Source organism: Crinia signifera, chromosome 8 (assembly GCF_055691185.1).
Source record: "Crinia signifera chromosome 8, ASM5569118v1, whole genome shotgun sequence".
Lineage (NCBI taxonomy): Eukaryota > Metazoa > Chordata > Amphibia > Anura > Myobatrachidae > Crinia > Crinia signifera.
Genome location: NC_139224.1, coordinates 173,083,352 through 173,099,371, shown reverse-complemented (window position 1 = coordinate 173,099,371; position 16,020 = coordinate 173,083,352). Strand labels below are relative to the sequence as shown.

The 16,020-nt window shown below is 49.2% G+C and overlaps 1 protein-coding gene across 4 annotated transcripts in view; it reads right to left on the bottom strand.

The window, feature by feature from the left end:
- The window catches only part of MIGA1 (mitoguardin 1), a 46,967-nt gene that overhangs the window by 17,517 nt on the left and 13,430 nt on the right, over positions 1-16,020 (bottom strand). For all 4 annotated transcript variants that reach the window (XM_083157797.1, XM_083157798.1, XM_083157799.1 and 1 more), the window contains exons 8-10: positions 5,858-5,958; positions 1,591-1,694; positions 434-506 (exon numbers count right to left, since the gene is read on the bottom strand). In XM_083157797.1, coding sequence (XP_083013923.1) covers positions 434-506; positions 1,591-1,694; positions 5,858-5,958 — 278 coding nt within the window. The remainder of the gene's footprint in view (positions 1-433; positions 507-1,590; positions 1,695-5,857; positions 5,959-16,020) is intronic.

Genomic DNA, 16,020 nt, shown 5'->3' with positions numbered 1-16,020 from the left:
GACCAGGTAAGTGCCATCGCTATGATGCCCGGTTTTGACTTACCCACTTCGCTGCAACCAAGGACACCGATCATTAGCGATTTCAAGGTACATTCTGTAGGTGAGACCCACTCATCCTTAGCACTGAGCGGGTTAACCAAAGTAATCCTTTACGTAAAACAAAATCAGCCCCCGCTAGGGTCTGCTATGGTGGATATTGGTAGGTTCCACAAAACCATAGACCCCACCGCCAACAGCCAGACGTACAGAACTACATCATTTGTCAATTTGTCCATTTCAATTGTGAACTGTTCCCAAGAGCTTGCACTCTTTGGAAGGAAAAATACATTTCCCAGCAGTCCTTTGCATAACCGTAAACAAACATATTAGAAAATCCACAAAATTTGATTTTAAATGAGCGGAATACAGTCAATTTAATAAAACGATTGCGTACCTGGAACGCCTGCCGGACGCAGTGAAGTTTAGCCAGGAAGTCGCTGTCTCCTCCGCACTCCAGCAAATCGGTCCTGTAAGAGTCAATAAAGATTTCCCATAATGCTGCTGAAAAATCTGCATTTCTGTAAACTCCCCCCGTGGTTTTGTCAGGTCAGACACGCAGAGATATCCGTCCAATCACCAGACAGCGGCCACGACAACACTGCAGCTGAACCGGGCACAAGCCTCAGGACCTTCTCATTGGCCCCCATGGGTCAGCTAGGTGCCATATATGGCGAGGCCTAACAGAAGCTTATGGGCTTCTCACTGCAGAATGCCCAGAGAGGGATCCAGTAGGATTTACGATGGGAACAGAGAAACCTTGTTCGGACGCTGATCGGTCGGTTGCTTGGAGTCCGAGGCTGCACTGTGACCCCGGGGAAACTCGGGGGTGCCGAACATGCACGGGTGATCCCAAAATCACCATGCACTAGTAAGCACTTGCACTGCGCACCTCCCTTCAGGTAGCGCTTCACGTCCTTACCTCGTCCTTTTGGATGGGGTAGGACAATTTTTCACACCCCACCCCGGCCTTCTGGCTAGGGTATCTTTATCTTTATTATTTATCTCTCTTCCCCTCTCACGTTCGTCACTTTTCACGTTCCTTGTTTTTTGTAGTTTTGTCACGTTTTTTTTTGGGTAGTGTGGTCGACCCTTTCGGGCCTTCCATTTCCCCAATGTGCCGAAGCTCTCGCCTTTTGGGGAGAGCTTCGGTCCCCCGAGGACGACCCTGTGCCGCAAGGCGGAGGGAAGTCTACTGAGGGTCTCTCCAAACCTTTGGGTCCGGAGAACCCACCGTCCTAACCCTTCCGGGGGTTGAGGAATGAGAGTCTCTATTTTCCACTCTTCGACCTTATGGTTGAGAGGGGTTAGGGGAAAAACGGGGCCCGTCTCCTTCGGGAGATAAGCCCACTCGATCGCCCGGCCCCCTTTGCACGTGTTTAGGCACAGCACTGGTGGTAGGGAGCACACCTCGGGCTCCTGAGTTTTTTCAAACTCCAGCCAGTGCCCCCCGCGCCTCGCCCGTTGGCAGAGGGGTCATAAACGTTGATCACAAAGGATAGTTCTGATCAGAAGGGCTGCCCTGCGCCAGTTATATATCATTGAGACCATTACCTGAGTGCCCGGCAGTATATCTTCCCCTCCTCGGCTAGGTGCATCGCCTCTTCATATAGAGGGCAGTGGTAGAGAGCTCCCTTGGTCTCCCGCTGATCCGTGAGCTGCAAGGGGGCAGAACAAGCAGACTTTAGTGTAACACTGTGCAGGTAGGATAGGATGTACAGCAGAGGTAGCCCCCCCCCCCCCCCCCAGTAGTATGGGAGATCCATATCCCAGCATGCATTGCCAGCCAACGCCAACGGGGCACAAGCCTGGTCTGCGGTATAAAGGACCCATCTACCTTCTGCATGTATTAGTACACACACATGGAGAGCTGAGACAAATAACCTACCAGTATATATTTGGATTGTGGGAGGAAACCGGAGTACCCAGAGGGTATGCAAGCACGGGGAGAATATAGATCAGAGGATGGGAAACGATGTCCTGTATGGTCTGGTCCGATACATCTGCACAAGGAGCAGGAAATGTCTCCGCGACGGACGCTAGCACCGGATGTTATGACAACGCATTTATCACAAGTATTAGCGGAACGAGACTTTCCAGCAGTTATGATTAATAACGTCACTTCAGAACGCAGATCCCTTCCTCGGAATATTTATGTCTGTAGAAAGGAATCCGAGCCACGTCAGGGGCTTTTGGCCGACTTCCCCCGAAAATAGCAACATATAAACATCTGATGTTTACATTACAGCCCTGGCGCTAATCTGCCACGATACACGACGCGTATCTCCACGGTGCACAGAACATCCAGGACTTACACTGTAGCAGATGCCTTTCATTGGCCGATGTCAATGTGAATATTTATAATGTCCTCCATCCGTGAAGTGTAGAACGTGGGGGATAGCTAACGAGATCATCAGTTCGGGCAGGACGGGTGACCTGTTGTGATCTACAAGTCCCAGAGAATGCTTTATCGGCGGAATGATAGCAGGGCATGCTGGGACTTGTAGTTTCACAACAGCTGGAGAGCCACAGGTTTGCCCGATCTGACTTGGGGGATAGGACTACTACCAGACAGTGATGCTACAGGGTATTATCGCTGGTCAGTAAAAGGTAATGGAGTAGTGATAAACAAATGCATGTGGTGTGTAACCCGCCCTGTGGATGTAACAGGTCATACACTAACCGGGATTATTTATGAGCTGTTGTTACTGGAACACAGACTGGGGCTATATGCTTATGCAGCCCCCCCACCCCCTGTCATAAGAATCTAATGTGTAGGGGTCTACAGGACTGCAGGATGCCATCCCTTATGGTGCGCCACATCCCAGCTAGAGGTGCCACTGACGGCTGCCATAGAATTAGGCTGATCGGGCCGGAGCTGACATCACACGTCTTCCCCTCAAATCCCTGTGCACCCCTGCGTTTTCCCCGACACTCCCAAACGCCGTCTTCCTGTCAATCACCTTGCATACCGCCAGCAATAAAAAAGTAGCAGGATTTTATCGCAGGACGGCCTTGCGCATTCGTACTACGGGTCGTACGCATGCGCGGCCTATCGATAATCGCCCTGGTCCAGGAATTTGCGGTCGCGCAATCAGGTCTGAATAACCCCCTAGATGCAGGGGCAGTGTGTCGTATGCAGCAGACAATGAGAACATCTGTGTAAGGTACGGTGCTGTCCATCTGCTGTGACGGATCCTCACGTCCTGCCCCGCTGCCATTATCTGGGTCAGCTGCGGATTACTACACTCATGTTCTCTGCCCAAAGCCATTGTGTTGCTTTACATTGCAGCTATAGGAGTCTCCGCAGGTGGAATCATATGTTTTACTGCAAAATGTTACATTTAGATTTCAGCCGGTCTCGTGGTGTTAACACGATAATTGAGCCTCTATCATTGAATTACCATGATCGCCATAGATTGCGGGTGCACAAATGTTCCTTCCACAATAACCTCCTACTGTCAGTCGCTGTCCTGGTCTGCCGTTCTCTTATCCAAACACTTGGTGTAAAAGGATTTCTGGGCCCCTCTCCCAAATAATGGCTCTTTATTCTGTATATGCCCCTACTCCTAATAATCCCTCCTCCTGCTGCTGCCACCTCCTGTCCCCTCACTGGTGACACCAACTGTCAACTGCCCCCCCCCCACATATGCCAGTAACTGTCACTACTGGCATGTACCCTGCCCCACTCACATCATTACATAATATATTGTATTTATTTATTAGGTACTGTCTCACAGACATACTGTAAGTGTGTAAATTCAATTCCCTGTCATGACACATCTGTGTGAGGTTTGTATGTTTTCTCTATGTTTGCCTAAGTTCCGTGCGCACAGATTTCCTCCCAAAACATGCTGTGGGCTTCTTAGACAAATGGACCTGGGTAGACATTTGGCGATGTGTGCCCGACATCATGGGCAACGGGACCCGCCAAAGGCAAGTTGCATACTCACTTGCGGCCATACTGCATTAGATAGCACGGCCCTTGCTAGCAGTATCTCCCATCTGTCCTGCATGTGGGGCTGATGGGAGATTCCGCTGACATTGCATCACCAGCGACAAGGGGCGTACACACTGGATCATTTGAAAATGTTATCATTCCGAACCTTCAGATTCTGCCAAAATCATTTAAAATGTCGTCTTGTGTGTCCCCAGCATTCGCCTGACTCCATGTAGTAGGAAATATAGATTGTAAGCTCTACTGGGTAAGGGAATGATGTGACTGAAATCACTATGTAATGTGCTGCAGAATACGTGTGCGATAGACCGTATAACTTCCTAGCAGGTCTGATGCCAGCTGTGCCCGTCCTGTAAGGAGAAGTACCAGTAGGGATGATGTAAGTCACTAGTTATGCCATGAGTAACAGCTGCCAAGCATCGCTTCATCTGTGGGTCTGTCCTATAGAGTGGAAGCTTGCGAGCAGGGCCCTCCTACCTCTATGTCGGTTTGTTATTACACCGTTTGTTTTATCACTGTCTACAATTGTAAAGCGCAATGAATTCTGCTGCGCTGTATAAGACACTGTAAATACAGAATATCCTGCGCGAGGCACATGGAAGTTACATGTCCCCCGCCTGGCCAGGGCTCTGTATTAGGGGACGTGATGAGTGTGGACGGTCAGGGGTTTGCTACGATGGAAAGTGTAGGGAGATATTTTGAGAGCTGAAAACACCCAGGAACAGCTGAATTCTCCAGCAAATGCTGTCTCCAAAAATTCCTAGAAGTCCAGAGAGTGGAAGTCCCGGGAGAGGCTCATCCTGTATAGATGGCGTGGCAGTGTTAGTCTATAGGACTGATTTATTCTGCGGCAGACATCGTGGTGATGCTTATACAGGGCACGGACAGGAACTATAGCGGACGAGGAACAGATGTCTGTTGTGTGACACAGAACCCTCTACTGGACTCTCCTGTGTAGACAGAGACCTGGAGAGTTTCAGTCAGAAGTACAAAGGAAATGTGCGACCTCCAGCTGCTGAAAATCGGCATACGCCAAACAATATCTCCAGTGGCGTAACTATAAATTTTGCTCCCCCCTGCCAAAAAGTTTGTGCCGCCCCTCCCACCCGGGAGCAGAAGAGAGGAAGAGAGACCAGCAGACATTGTTGCTTTTCTTGGCTCTGATGCATCCCAGGCCGCCCTAGCACGCCCATCCGCGCCCATCCATCCTGTACACAGTAGCCAATAGCCGGCTCTGTGTACAGTCAATTAAATCAGTGGGGGAATTTGTCTTCTCTGCCATGGCCGCACCCGCACTGCTGCTGACTCGCCTCCAGTGCTCAGTCAGTGGACAGCAGCAGGCAGCAGCATGTCAGTGCGTCAAGCGGGTGTCGGCGCCCACACAGACCCCGCTGCTGCTTGCTCCCCCAAATGGCTGCTGGGGCTGCCTTACAGTAGTTACGCCAATGAATATCTCCCATAAAGGAGAATGGAATCCTGATATTGTCAGCTACGGAACATGAATCCCCCAACTCACCCAGGCAGACCGGTCTGATCCCCACCACACCCAATATATCCTCCCTGGCTACCGGAAGAAAGGCCAAAGCTGGCATCTCAGGTAGATATATCTATTCCAGCTACAGTATATCTGCACCAGATGGATGGGTGTTCCGCCCATCAGTAATCACTATTACAGCAGTGACCTGCATTGGCTTGTATAGTATAGGATAGGGGCTGGGGTAGATCCCAAATCTAGGATAGGGGCTGGGGTACTGTACATCCCAAATCTAGGATAGGGGCTGGGGTAGATCCCCAGAACCAGACGTCAAACCATTTCCATTCACAAATATCATACAGGAAGTAAATAAGTATTCACTACGGTACCTCCGAAACGGAAATGAAGGAATCGGTAGAAGCAACGCTGATTGTGTCTCTCATCCCGAAATCGCTTCCATTGTCCATCACGGTGACGTCTGTGTCTTTATCTACAAAATTAATCAAGTTTTAAGTCTCTTAAACTTTACCAAACAAGGAAATAATATTTAAATGATCATTTAGTATATTTTACAAATATAGGTACTTGTGTATTATCACGGCGGTTTTCAACGTAGCCGTTGCCGTGATAATACAGTTGTTGATTGTGTGTGTGTTGTGCTTTATACTTACCCTCCTCCGCGATCCTACCCGCGATCCACGGTCACTCTTCGGAGTACGTAATGTACAATGTACGTAATTAAGCATAGTGCCGCTGGGGGAGCATCACATGGTTTCCCTGCTCCCCCAGTGGCACTACGCTAATTGCGTACATTGTCCGTTGCGAGTGCCGGAGGAGGGGGACTGAACTCTGGTGCCAGAGAGTGACTGTTGGAGTAGGGAGACTAAACGCTGCAGCCGGGGGGGGTGTGATGGTACATGGGTGGACTGCGGGGAGTCAGCGGGGATCGTGATGGACGCAGTGGCCGGGCCGGAGGAGGGTAAGTATAAAGCACAACACACACACACATTTCCCCACTATCCACGTCATACCCCCAGTATTCACGTGGGCGTGGAGTTAATTTTATAAAGTGTGGTGAGTGCAGCGAGCCACCGAACCCAAAGCGTGGCAAGCACAGCAAGCCCCGTGAGGGGACACGTATCCGTGGAGTTCTAAAATGAACTCCACGCCCACGTGGATACTGGGGGTATGACGTGGATAGTGGGGATATAAAGCATTGTGTACTATCACAGCTCCAGAACAATTTACGTAGTTTATGTAGCCGGCATAGTGGTGTATTGGTATTCTCAATACACCACTACGTAATGGGCGCCCTGATAATACACAAGTACCGAAATATAATAATAATTAATGGGGGAAACCTTAAGTTCTAATCATTTGTAGATTTCCGCAGTCCAAAAGCAGATTTCAAAGTACGTTTGATTGAGGTCTGACTTATAATAAGGAGAATACAGCCTATGAACAAAGGGACCTAGAATTTGGAGACACTTATGGTGTTTGGCCAATATATAAAAGGTCTCACTGTCAAAATGTCAACATGATCATAATACAGAGATTTAACATGTTGACACCAGAATGTCGACGGTAAGTTTTTGTGAGATATTTAGGATTAGGCTTAAATATGAAAAAAAATGTAGTTGGCAATCTGGTGTACACATTAATTACACATCGCACAGGGGGTTAAATTCAGCAAACCCATGCAAACTTTCCAAGTTACCGTAATCATTTTTTCATCTGACTCCTTGTAGCCCGAAATGTAAACCCACCCCCAGCGTTAGGCCCAGCTCCTGCCAAAGGTGGCCAGAACAGTCTTCAATATTTGGAGACAAAGGGCCACATGTATCAAGCTTCAAATAGTTAGAAAACGGGGAGTGATAAAGAGCCAATCAGCTCCCAACTGTCACATTACAGGGTTTGAAAAATGACAATTGGAGCTGATTGGCTGGTTGTTTATCACTCTCGGTTTTATTGTTTTTTGCCACTTGATACATCTGGCCCTCAGTAACAGCTCCCGGCCTTGCTGCGTTTATCCACCGACATGTCCGGAAAGATAAGACTGCGGCTGGCGAACCAGCTTCACTTCTACAGATTACAGCAGCATTAAGGCAGGGACATAAATGATCATATGGCTTCCCGCCAGTACAACGCGAACTGTACTCAGAGATCTAGTGGACTTGTACAGGGAGAGAGGAACCTTCCGGACCTGCCAGAGACGCTTCCCTTCTCCTGAGCGCTGAGACCAGGACACAGGGAACTAGGTCGTACATCATGGTGTCTAACCCGCAGAGATTGCACTGGCTTTAGGGCGTGATTCAGCATTAGCCGCAGTTTTACTTCAAAAGGAAAACTGCAGCAGCCGTCTCCCGCATGCGGCGGTGTGCCCAGTACAGGGAAATCCCTCCTGGCAATGCCATCACAATGTAACTGCGTTGCAGAAATGCGACTGAAGCGCAGAAATGTCATGCGATCACATCTCTAGGGTAGCTTCATCCGCATCCAGCAGCCGCTCCCAACTGCACCAAAAAACTATAATAAGTGGCCCTCCAGATATTGTACTACTAAACATCCCATCATGCCCTGCAACACTGGAAGGACACATACTGTATTGCCCACCCCTGCTGTAGAGGCTCTGCAGACTGGCGCCGTGGCATATCTCCGCTTATAGCTCACGAACCTGTGATTTATAACCTGGCACCTGATCAGCATCTGGTGGTCTCAGGTACGCAGCCCCTCTGTTATCCGCCATAGCCCCTGGGCCCCTGCACACCACCTACCGCTCCACCCCCTTTACCCCACCCATGAGAAGCAGCAGAGACAGCCGCCATGTCTCAGGGTGAGGACAATATCCTGAGGCAAAAAGATTGGTGTATTCAGAAATAGACCCTGCCTGTACCGGAGACGCTGCAGCACCGATGGCAAGCGGGCACCCGAGTGGCAGCATCCCACGCCAAGAAGTGCTGCCATCTTATTAACTCTGGATCCACAGCAAGACATAGTCCCATTGATGTCATTAACATGTTGTGTTCCTGCTGGTTGCGCCAGGCCGCCCTGTGGTTTTGCTGCTAGATTCCAGGGTAACGTTACGGACCGGTAGAGACCTTTAATGTTTCCCATGTCTCCAGTGCACAGGCCGGGCAGCCACCTGTGCCCTTGCTATAGGGGGAGAGCAGGTGCCAGCGCAGCTGTCCTGTAACTGGGAGAACACAGCAGTGGCCACTGAAGACAGACGGCTGCAGACTGTGCGGGGGTACATGCCATGCGGGTCTGTAAGCAGGTAAAGCACCAGCTGATTACTGCGGCATGTGGGTATAGGGCATTGCTGGGTCTGAATGAGGGGTTCAGCTCAGTTCTCCTTCTGTACCAAACAAATGTTCTGGTCTATAAATATATGATCTGTCTATAGAATGTAATGGAGCGTATTGAAGGGCTATATACCCCTCCTGCGCTGTGAGGTCAGTGTGGCCCCAGGGAATCCCACATACACAGCAACTGCTGCCACATGGGGTACAGGGCTGTGGGGTAGGGGAGCATTAGGCACCATAGGGTTAACAGTATCTAGGATCAACAATCAATATGTCGCCATACACAAGGTCGGCTCTGTAAGAAGGTAGCCACGTGCAAAAAGTCAACATAGGAAAAAGTTGACACTAGTTTTCCACTTTTTTGGGCACCCCCAATTTGTGTACCGCGGGCTTACTTCGCTCCCCAGGCTTGGTGTCTCGTAGTCATAGTCCATGTGGATGGTAAACCAAGAAAAAGTCTCCAAAAATAATTGATAAAAATTGTGAAACTCATGTTGACCTTTACATGCGTCGACCATTGCCATAGCAACATTTTTGTCTGTGTCAACCTAGACACTGTCAGCCAAACATCCGGATACTGCGCTTTGGCGGTCAGTAAGGGGCTTGTCCTATAAAGCTTAGCTATAGCCACGCTATAACACGCAGCGGGGGCAGCCATGTTGTCCTCATTTACTATACACCACAATGCAGGTGATCAGTAACACGCACACATGTGTGCCAAGCACGCACAGTCACCATGGTAAAACGTAATGTTTATGCGTCAGTCCCTCGACTGATTCCGGGAACCTGATACATGATATGCAGAGTAACCGCCACAAATCAGCCTCCGCGTCTATATTAATAGCTACACAATCATCTGCGCCGTGTCAGTAACACGAGACGGTTATGTGACGAGTCCGTTTCTTGATATCGTTTTATATCTCGCAGCATGTGACCCCGTGTGACCCGGGGCTCAGCGTATGCAGATAATCTCGCTCCCTCGGATCAGTCCCCTCAGGCTGCGGAATTCACCCAGCGTAACGAGATATAATTAGCAGCTCGCACAACAATCGTGGCGTCCCGGTAACAATCTATAGAGAGTGCATGATTGTGCGCAACCTGCAGTGATGTCATTACTTTAGTGGGCAGGGCCTGTGTCGGCGAGCCGGTAATTTATAGTAAAACAGCCGGTAATTTACAAGTATCTGTCAGGGTGACAAGTGCCGGAGTCGTGGGAGCAGCTGGGGGAGAGCTGTGGCGTGAAGCCGTCCTCGGCCTAAATTTAGTTCACGGTGACAAAAGTCTGCCACAAAGTGTCACAATAACAGTTCCAGGCGTTGTAACTAACACTGTCAGTACGCCCCTGATCTATTGAGCGGTTAGCGTTAACCCTTCGACTACACGTGTTATATGTAGCCGTTATACTGTATGCCGCTGGGGAGAGACAAACACTCAACATCACTGAGGCAAAGGTACAAAATGCCTCGTGCCTCAGGCTCAGCTCTACTTCCCAATGGGAAGTACTGTAGCCGACACAATATGGCGTAGGTTATGGCCACGCGGGCTGCCTCCCTCGCTGCGAGCTGGCCTCCGGGCACATGTATCTGACACTATATATAGGGCATGCAGTCAGCTGCTGGGACCTGGGACGTGTCATCTCCCCCACTTCCCAGCACATGTCAGGAAACACGCCATTATTTACTTATGGGAAGAGGCTGGACAACGCTCGTACATGTAACGGTCCAGACCAATCACAATACATGATCAAACCTTTGTTTATGTTGGAGAGGGATTACACCTGATCCCACTCCAAGAGGACAGGCCAACAACACATGACAAGTCTATTGTTAATACATTGATTATCATGAGTATTAGTCATTGGGAATGACCCAAGGCAGGTTGAGATACATTGGGTCAACACCCTTAAGTTGACAGGCCATAGGTCGATCCATATAAAAGGTCAACATGGACTATTGGTCAACAGGGACTTTAGGTCGACATGCCATAGGTCAGCATGGTGCAACAAAATTGTTTTGTGGGGTGTTTATGTTGACATGGTCACCATATCAGTGTTCCGCTGCGCTCGCCCACATCCCTACAGGGTGGTAGGGGAACAAAAACAGCATTTTTTTTAAAACAATTTTTTAAAAACCATTTAGACCATTGGCATGTGGACCTAAACTTCCTGACGTTTATGTCAACCTTTTAATGGGTGTCGACCGAATAGAGGTCGATCCAACACCGTATCCCGATGATCATTTCAGTCCAGGAAGAAACCAATAAGAACCCATGGAACCAGATTTGTGTGGGGTATGTACTCAAGCAACATTCCAAATATAAACGTTCATTAGGACCCTCGATCTCTGTCTGCAGCAAACTGCATTATTGTGACGGGGACAGAAATCCACAGCCCGAGTGATAATCAGAGGACCACGCATGCACACAGTCCGCTGTGCGTATGTGCGTCCCTCTGTTCGAGTACGGGCTCCGAATGCCTGTGCTTGCAAGCCGCTCGCTGTTTGATTGACAGTGGGCCACCATTTAGGGGAATGCCGCCGCCGTCCCCAGAAGACACAAGCGTTCCCTGCCCGTTGGGAATGGTGGTCCTCTGATGTCATCAGTGGCCTCCTTCTCCCCATCACCAACTGAGTCCTGGCTCACTCAGGGCTGCGAGCAGGGGAAAATTACTAGATGGCTAGAAGCATGACAGCAGAGAGTGACACCGCAGGCAGGAAGAGGTACTGCAGGGAGATAGAGTAACCACTATACATGGTGTGATTTTGGCTATGCAATCTCCCTTGAACTCCCTTGAGCCCAGAACCACCGAGTTGGACTAGAATTACTTGAGATTTGGTTATGTAAGATTTGGCCTTTACGAGAACATTAGATTGCATACAATATAGCGGACGGCACAGTCTACTTTTACCTATTTATTTATAATTATCAGTTCCTTATATAGGGCAGCGTTTTACAATTGGACACACAGATAAAACAAAACCGGGTAATTGCAAACAGTAATAGAGGTAGGAGGGCAGTGTTCCCTCTAAGCTGTGCGCGCGTGCGTGTGCACACACCTCGACGAGTGTGCGCACAGACATTGCAACAGAGCGCACAAAGCAGCAGTGGTCCCTTTTTGCAGTTGTGGACTCAATTAATGTGTGTTTCACCCATTAGCTACATTGTGTGCTGTGTTTTGAATGTTTAAATGTTTAATATCATTTTGAAGTAAAGTTAACACAAATGCTGAACGTCATTTTCCAGTTATATATAAGTGACGCACAAAAATTTTAATTTCCTTCCAAAATTAAACAGCCAAAACCTTTAGCCGCACACAGCCTTCGTAAAAGTAGAGGGCACATTGTAGGAGGGCCCTGCTCGCACGCTTACATTCTATAGATTATACTAATATTATGCGACACCAACCTTACAGGGCCGCACTGCAGCATCTCACGCAGTATAGACACTGTACAATGGGGGTTATTCCGGTTCACTCGCAAAAGCACAATCACTCTCTAATGGACAAAACCATACTGCACTGCAGGTGGGGCAGATGTAACTTGTGCAGAGAGAATTAGATTTGGGTGGGGTTTTAACTTTTCTTCCAATTTTTACTATATATTCATAATCAGAAGTATATAATCGCACCATGTGCGGTGCTGCCAAGAGGCTGTCCGGGTCCGGGTAACATTTGGGGGGGTAAGGCCTAATGGTGGGAGGCGTGTCCATACCCCCTTAAAAGTTTTTGTGCAGCCTCTCAGCCCAGAAGGGAGGAGGGGGAGTTGGTGAAGCAGACCAGAGCCCCTGCCAGGCCCCTCCCTCAGGCTCGGGCCTGCGTAATTAGTACCCGTCCCCACATCGGCAGCCATGACCTTGTGTACTCTATGTCTATATAGGCTTTTCCCTCGGGTGTGAATCATTTGGTCGACATGCATTGGGTCAACACACTCAAACGGTCGATATGGCTTTAGGTCGACAAGGTTTTAAGGAAGGTCGACAGACAAAAGGTCGACATGGGTTTTTCTTATTTTTCCCTCCTGAATGTCGATACATTCGACATGGACACCTTGATGAACCGCGCGCGCTCGCCATGCTCCAGGCTCGGTGCCTCGCTGTCGGCACACCACGCCCTAGTGGATGGTAGGGCATGATATACTGCCTGTCGGCACATGGCTCAAAAAACAGTGAAAAACCCATATCGACCTAATACTTCTGTCGATCTAATGACCCTGTTGACCTAAAGCCATGTCAACCTTTTCAGTGTGTCAACCTGAGGCCTTTTGACCTTCAGTGGTCGACCTTAGGTGTTCCGACATAATAACTGTATACCATCCCTTGGTGATATTTTGGAACACGAGGTGCCAGTAACTATGCTGCATTGTCTTCCTTCCAATATACGATCAGGAAAACATTCCCATAACTCCATCCAAATCAATGGTGGTCTGAATTCCTGGAGCGGCCGCGTCATCCTGATGGTGGTAGTCGCCGACAGAACCTGTAGATACCCTCCACCACCACCACCCATGTTCTGAACTCCACTGAATTCTTCCAAATATGTCATTTAATACAATGTCTTGTACAATCTCCGAGATGCAGAAAATCTATCATTCGCTCCAGACACCACCCAAACCAGGGAGGTAAGAGATCCCAAATTCAAGATACTCTGCTCAATGGTGGCCTACCTCCGTCAGATCCAGGAGACCATTTGCACCACTTTCACCTGATTGGAGAAGACACGATGGGCACGGGCAGCATGGGTGATGTTCATGGCAATTAGATCCTCTAATCTTCCAAAAACTACCTCACAGTCCTTGCGTTTGGGGTCTCCCTTTGGTTTATGCGGTCGCTAAAGCCATCATTAACTTCTCCTAATTTGTCCTATATCGTCACCCCTCACACTTCCCTGCCCCCCACCCATTTGTTATTTGTGTAACTCAATATCTAGATTCTTATTTGTCAGACTCAGTACGTGCATCTTGGTTACCGACGGCGGTCGCAAATTGGAATTGCATGGAGATTTGTGCAACGCAATTCCCATCGGCCTTCCTTGGCAGTGACTAAGGTGCGGCCACCCGTGGCTTTAATACACGTGCACAAGGCTTCCGACCGTGTCTCCGTGCATGCCAGCTCCCTCTGGCTCACCCACTTCACATCAGACGTGTCTCACAGACTAAACATTTACCCGGGCAGAGCACAGTGCAATAACACTTTCCAGGAGCCGTCAGATTCCTGGCTGCTTTCATCCCGACCCAAACTCACAAAAGCATTATTAAATTAATTACAGCATACGGCTATGAGCAGAATTCCAATAAATGATTTGCGGAGATGTCCTATAAACACAGATATTAACTATTTGCACAAGTAGGAAAATAAAAAACATTTCCCAGGCTCAGCGGAATACAGAAAAGATGTGAAATATGGCTAAAATACGAATATGAAAACTGATAATATATCCTATACATTTATGTTCTTTCTCTTGTATGGTCCAACCACCAGTTATTTCGGGGGTAGCGTTGGGGGGGCAGAAGGAGGGAGGAGTGAGGAGCATCTACGTGGAAGACAATTGGATGAGACAATGAAGGCACCTCCCCCGCTGTACGTGACACAAGCCATGTATTTTTTCAATTTGTAACATAGGTTGACAAGTTAAATTATATTTTGATTTATAAGGGGAAAAAAACAATGGGAGCAACTTGTGTACAAGCTCAATCCTAAGTATCCACATTCCCTCCTGTCTCAGTGACACCCCCACTTTTGCCTGTCTCAGTAACCCCACTTCTCACATTCTCCTTTCACACCGCACAAACAACACGGGTCTGACCCAGGTTTTGCTGAGTTGACCTGGGTCAATGTGCGGTGTGAAAGGGCCTTTTGAAAAACCCAGCAATCTGACCCGGGTTAAAAAAAAAGGTTTTACCCAGGTCGGATCCAGGTTGCTGGGCAGTGTGAATGGCGTCAGCTACAAGTGCTGCCTCCTCCGCCGCCCCCAGTGACAAGACACCACTTTGCCCTGCCCTCCTCTTCTGATGATGTCAGCAACCCGGCTTATTGGGAGCTTCACCTCGTAAATGCCGGGTGCGACCCGGCATGTGCGATGTAAAAGGGGTATTAGTGGCGCCCTGAGGTTAAGTGCAGTGTCTGTACCTCTGTACCACTGTACCATAGGAGCTAGGAACAACCAACCAGCTCCTGCAATATTCCAATTTCCTAACATAGCCTCCCACTATATAAGTCTCAATATGTGGCGTCCTGCTGCCCCCATTCCCTCCTCACACCATGTCACTGCCCCTGTCACATGCAGCCCTGTCCTCACTGACACATCCCTCATCTACTGATATACTCTGTGCTGCTGGGGACCCTGCTCCTCCCACTATATAACTCTCAGTCTGTGGCTTCCTGCTGCCTCCATTCCCCTCCCCACATCATGTCACTGCCCCTGTCACATGCAGCCCTGTCCTCACTGACACATCACTCATCTCCTGATATACTCTGTGCTGCTGGGGACCCTGCTCCTCCCACTATATAACTCTCAGTCTGTGGCTTCCTGCTGCCTCTATTCCCCTCCTCACATCCTGTCACTGCCCCTGTCACATGCAGTCCTATCCTCACTGACACATCACTCATCTTCTTATATGCTCTGTGCTGCTGGGGACCCTGCTCCTCCCACTATATAACTCTCAATATGTGGCATCCTGCTGCCTCCATTCCCCTCCTCACATCATGTCCCTGCCCCTGTCACAAGCTAGCCCTGTCCTCACTGATACATCCCTCATCTTCTTATATACTCTGTGCTGCTGGGGACCCTGCTCCTCCCACTATATAACTCTGTCTGTGGCTTCCTGCTGCCTCTATTCCCCTCCTCACATCATGTCACTGTCCCTGTCATATGCAGCCCTGTCCTCACTGACACACCACTCATCTCCTGATATACTCTGTGCTGCTGGGGACCCTGCTCCTCCCACTATATAACTCTCAATATGTGGCGTCCTGCTGCCTCCATTCCCCTCCTCACATCATGTCACTGCCCCTGTCACAAGCTAGCCCTGTCCTCACGGACACATCCCTCATCTCCTTATATGCTCTGTGCTGCTGGGGACTCTGCTCCTCCCACTATATAACTCTCAGTCTGAGGTTTCCTGCTGCCTCTATTCCCTTCCTCACATCATGTCCCATCACATGCAGCCCTGTCCTCACTGACACATCACTCATCTCCTGATATACTCTGTGCTGCTGGGGACCCTGCTCCTCCCACTATATAACTCTCAATATGTGGC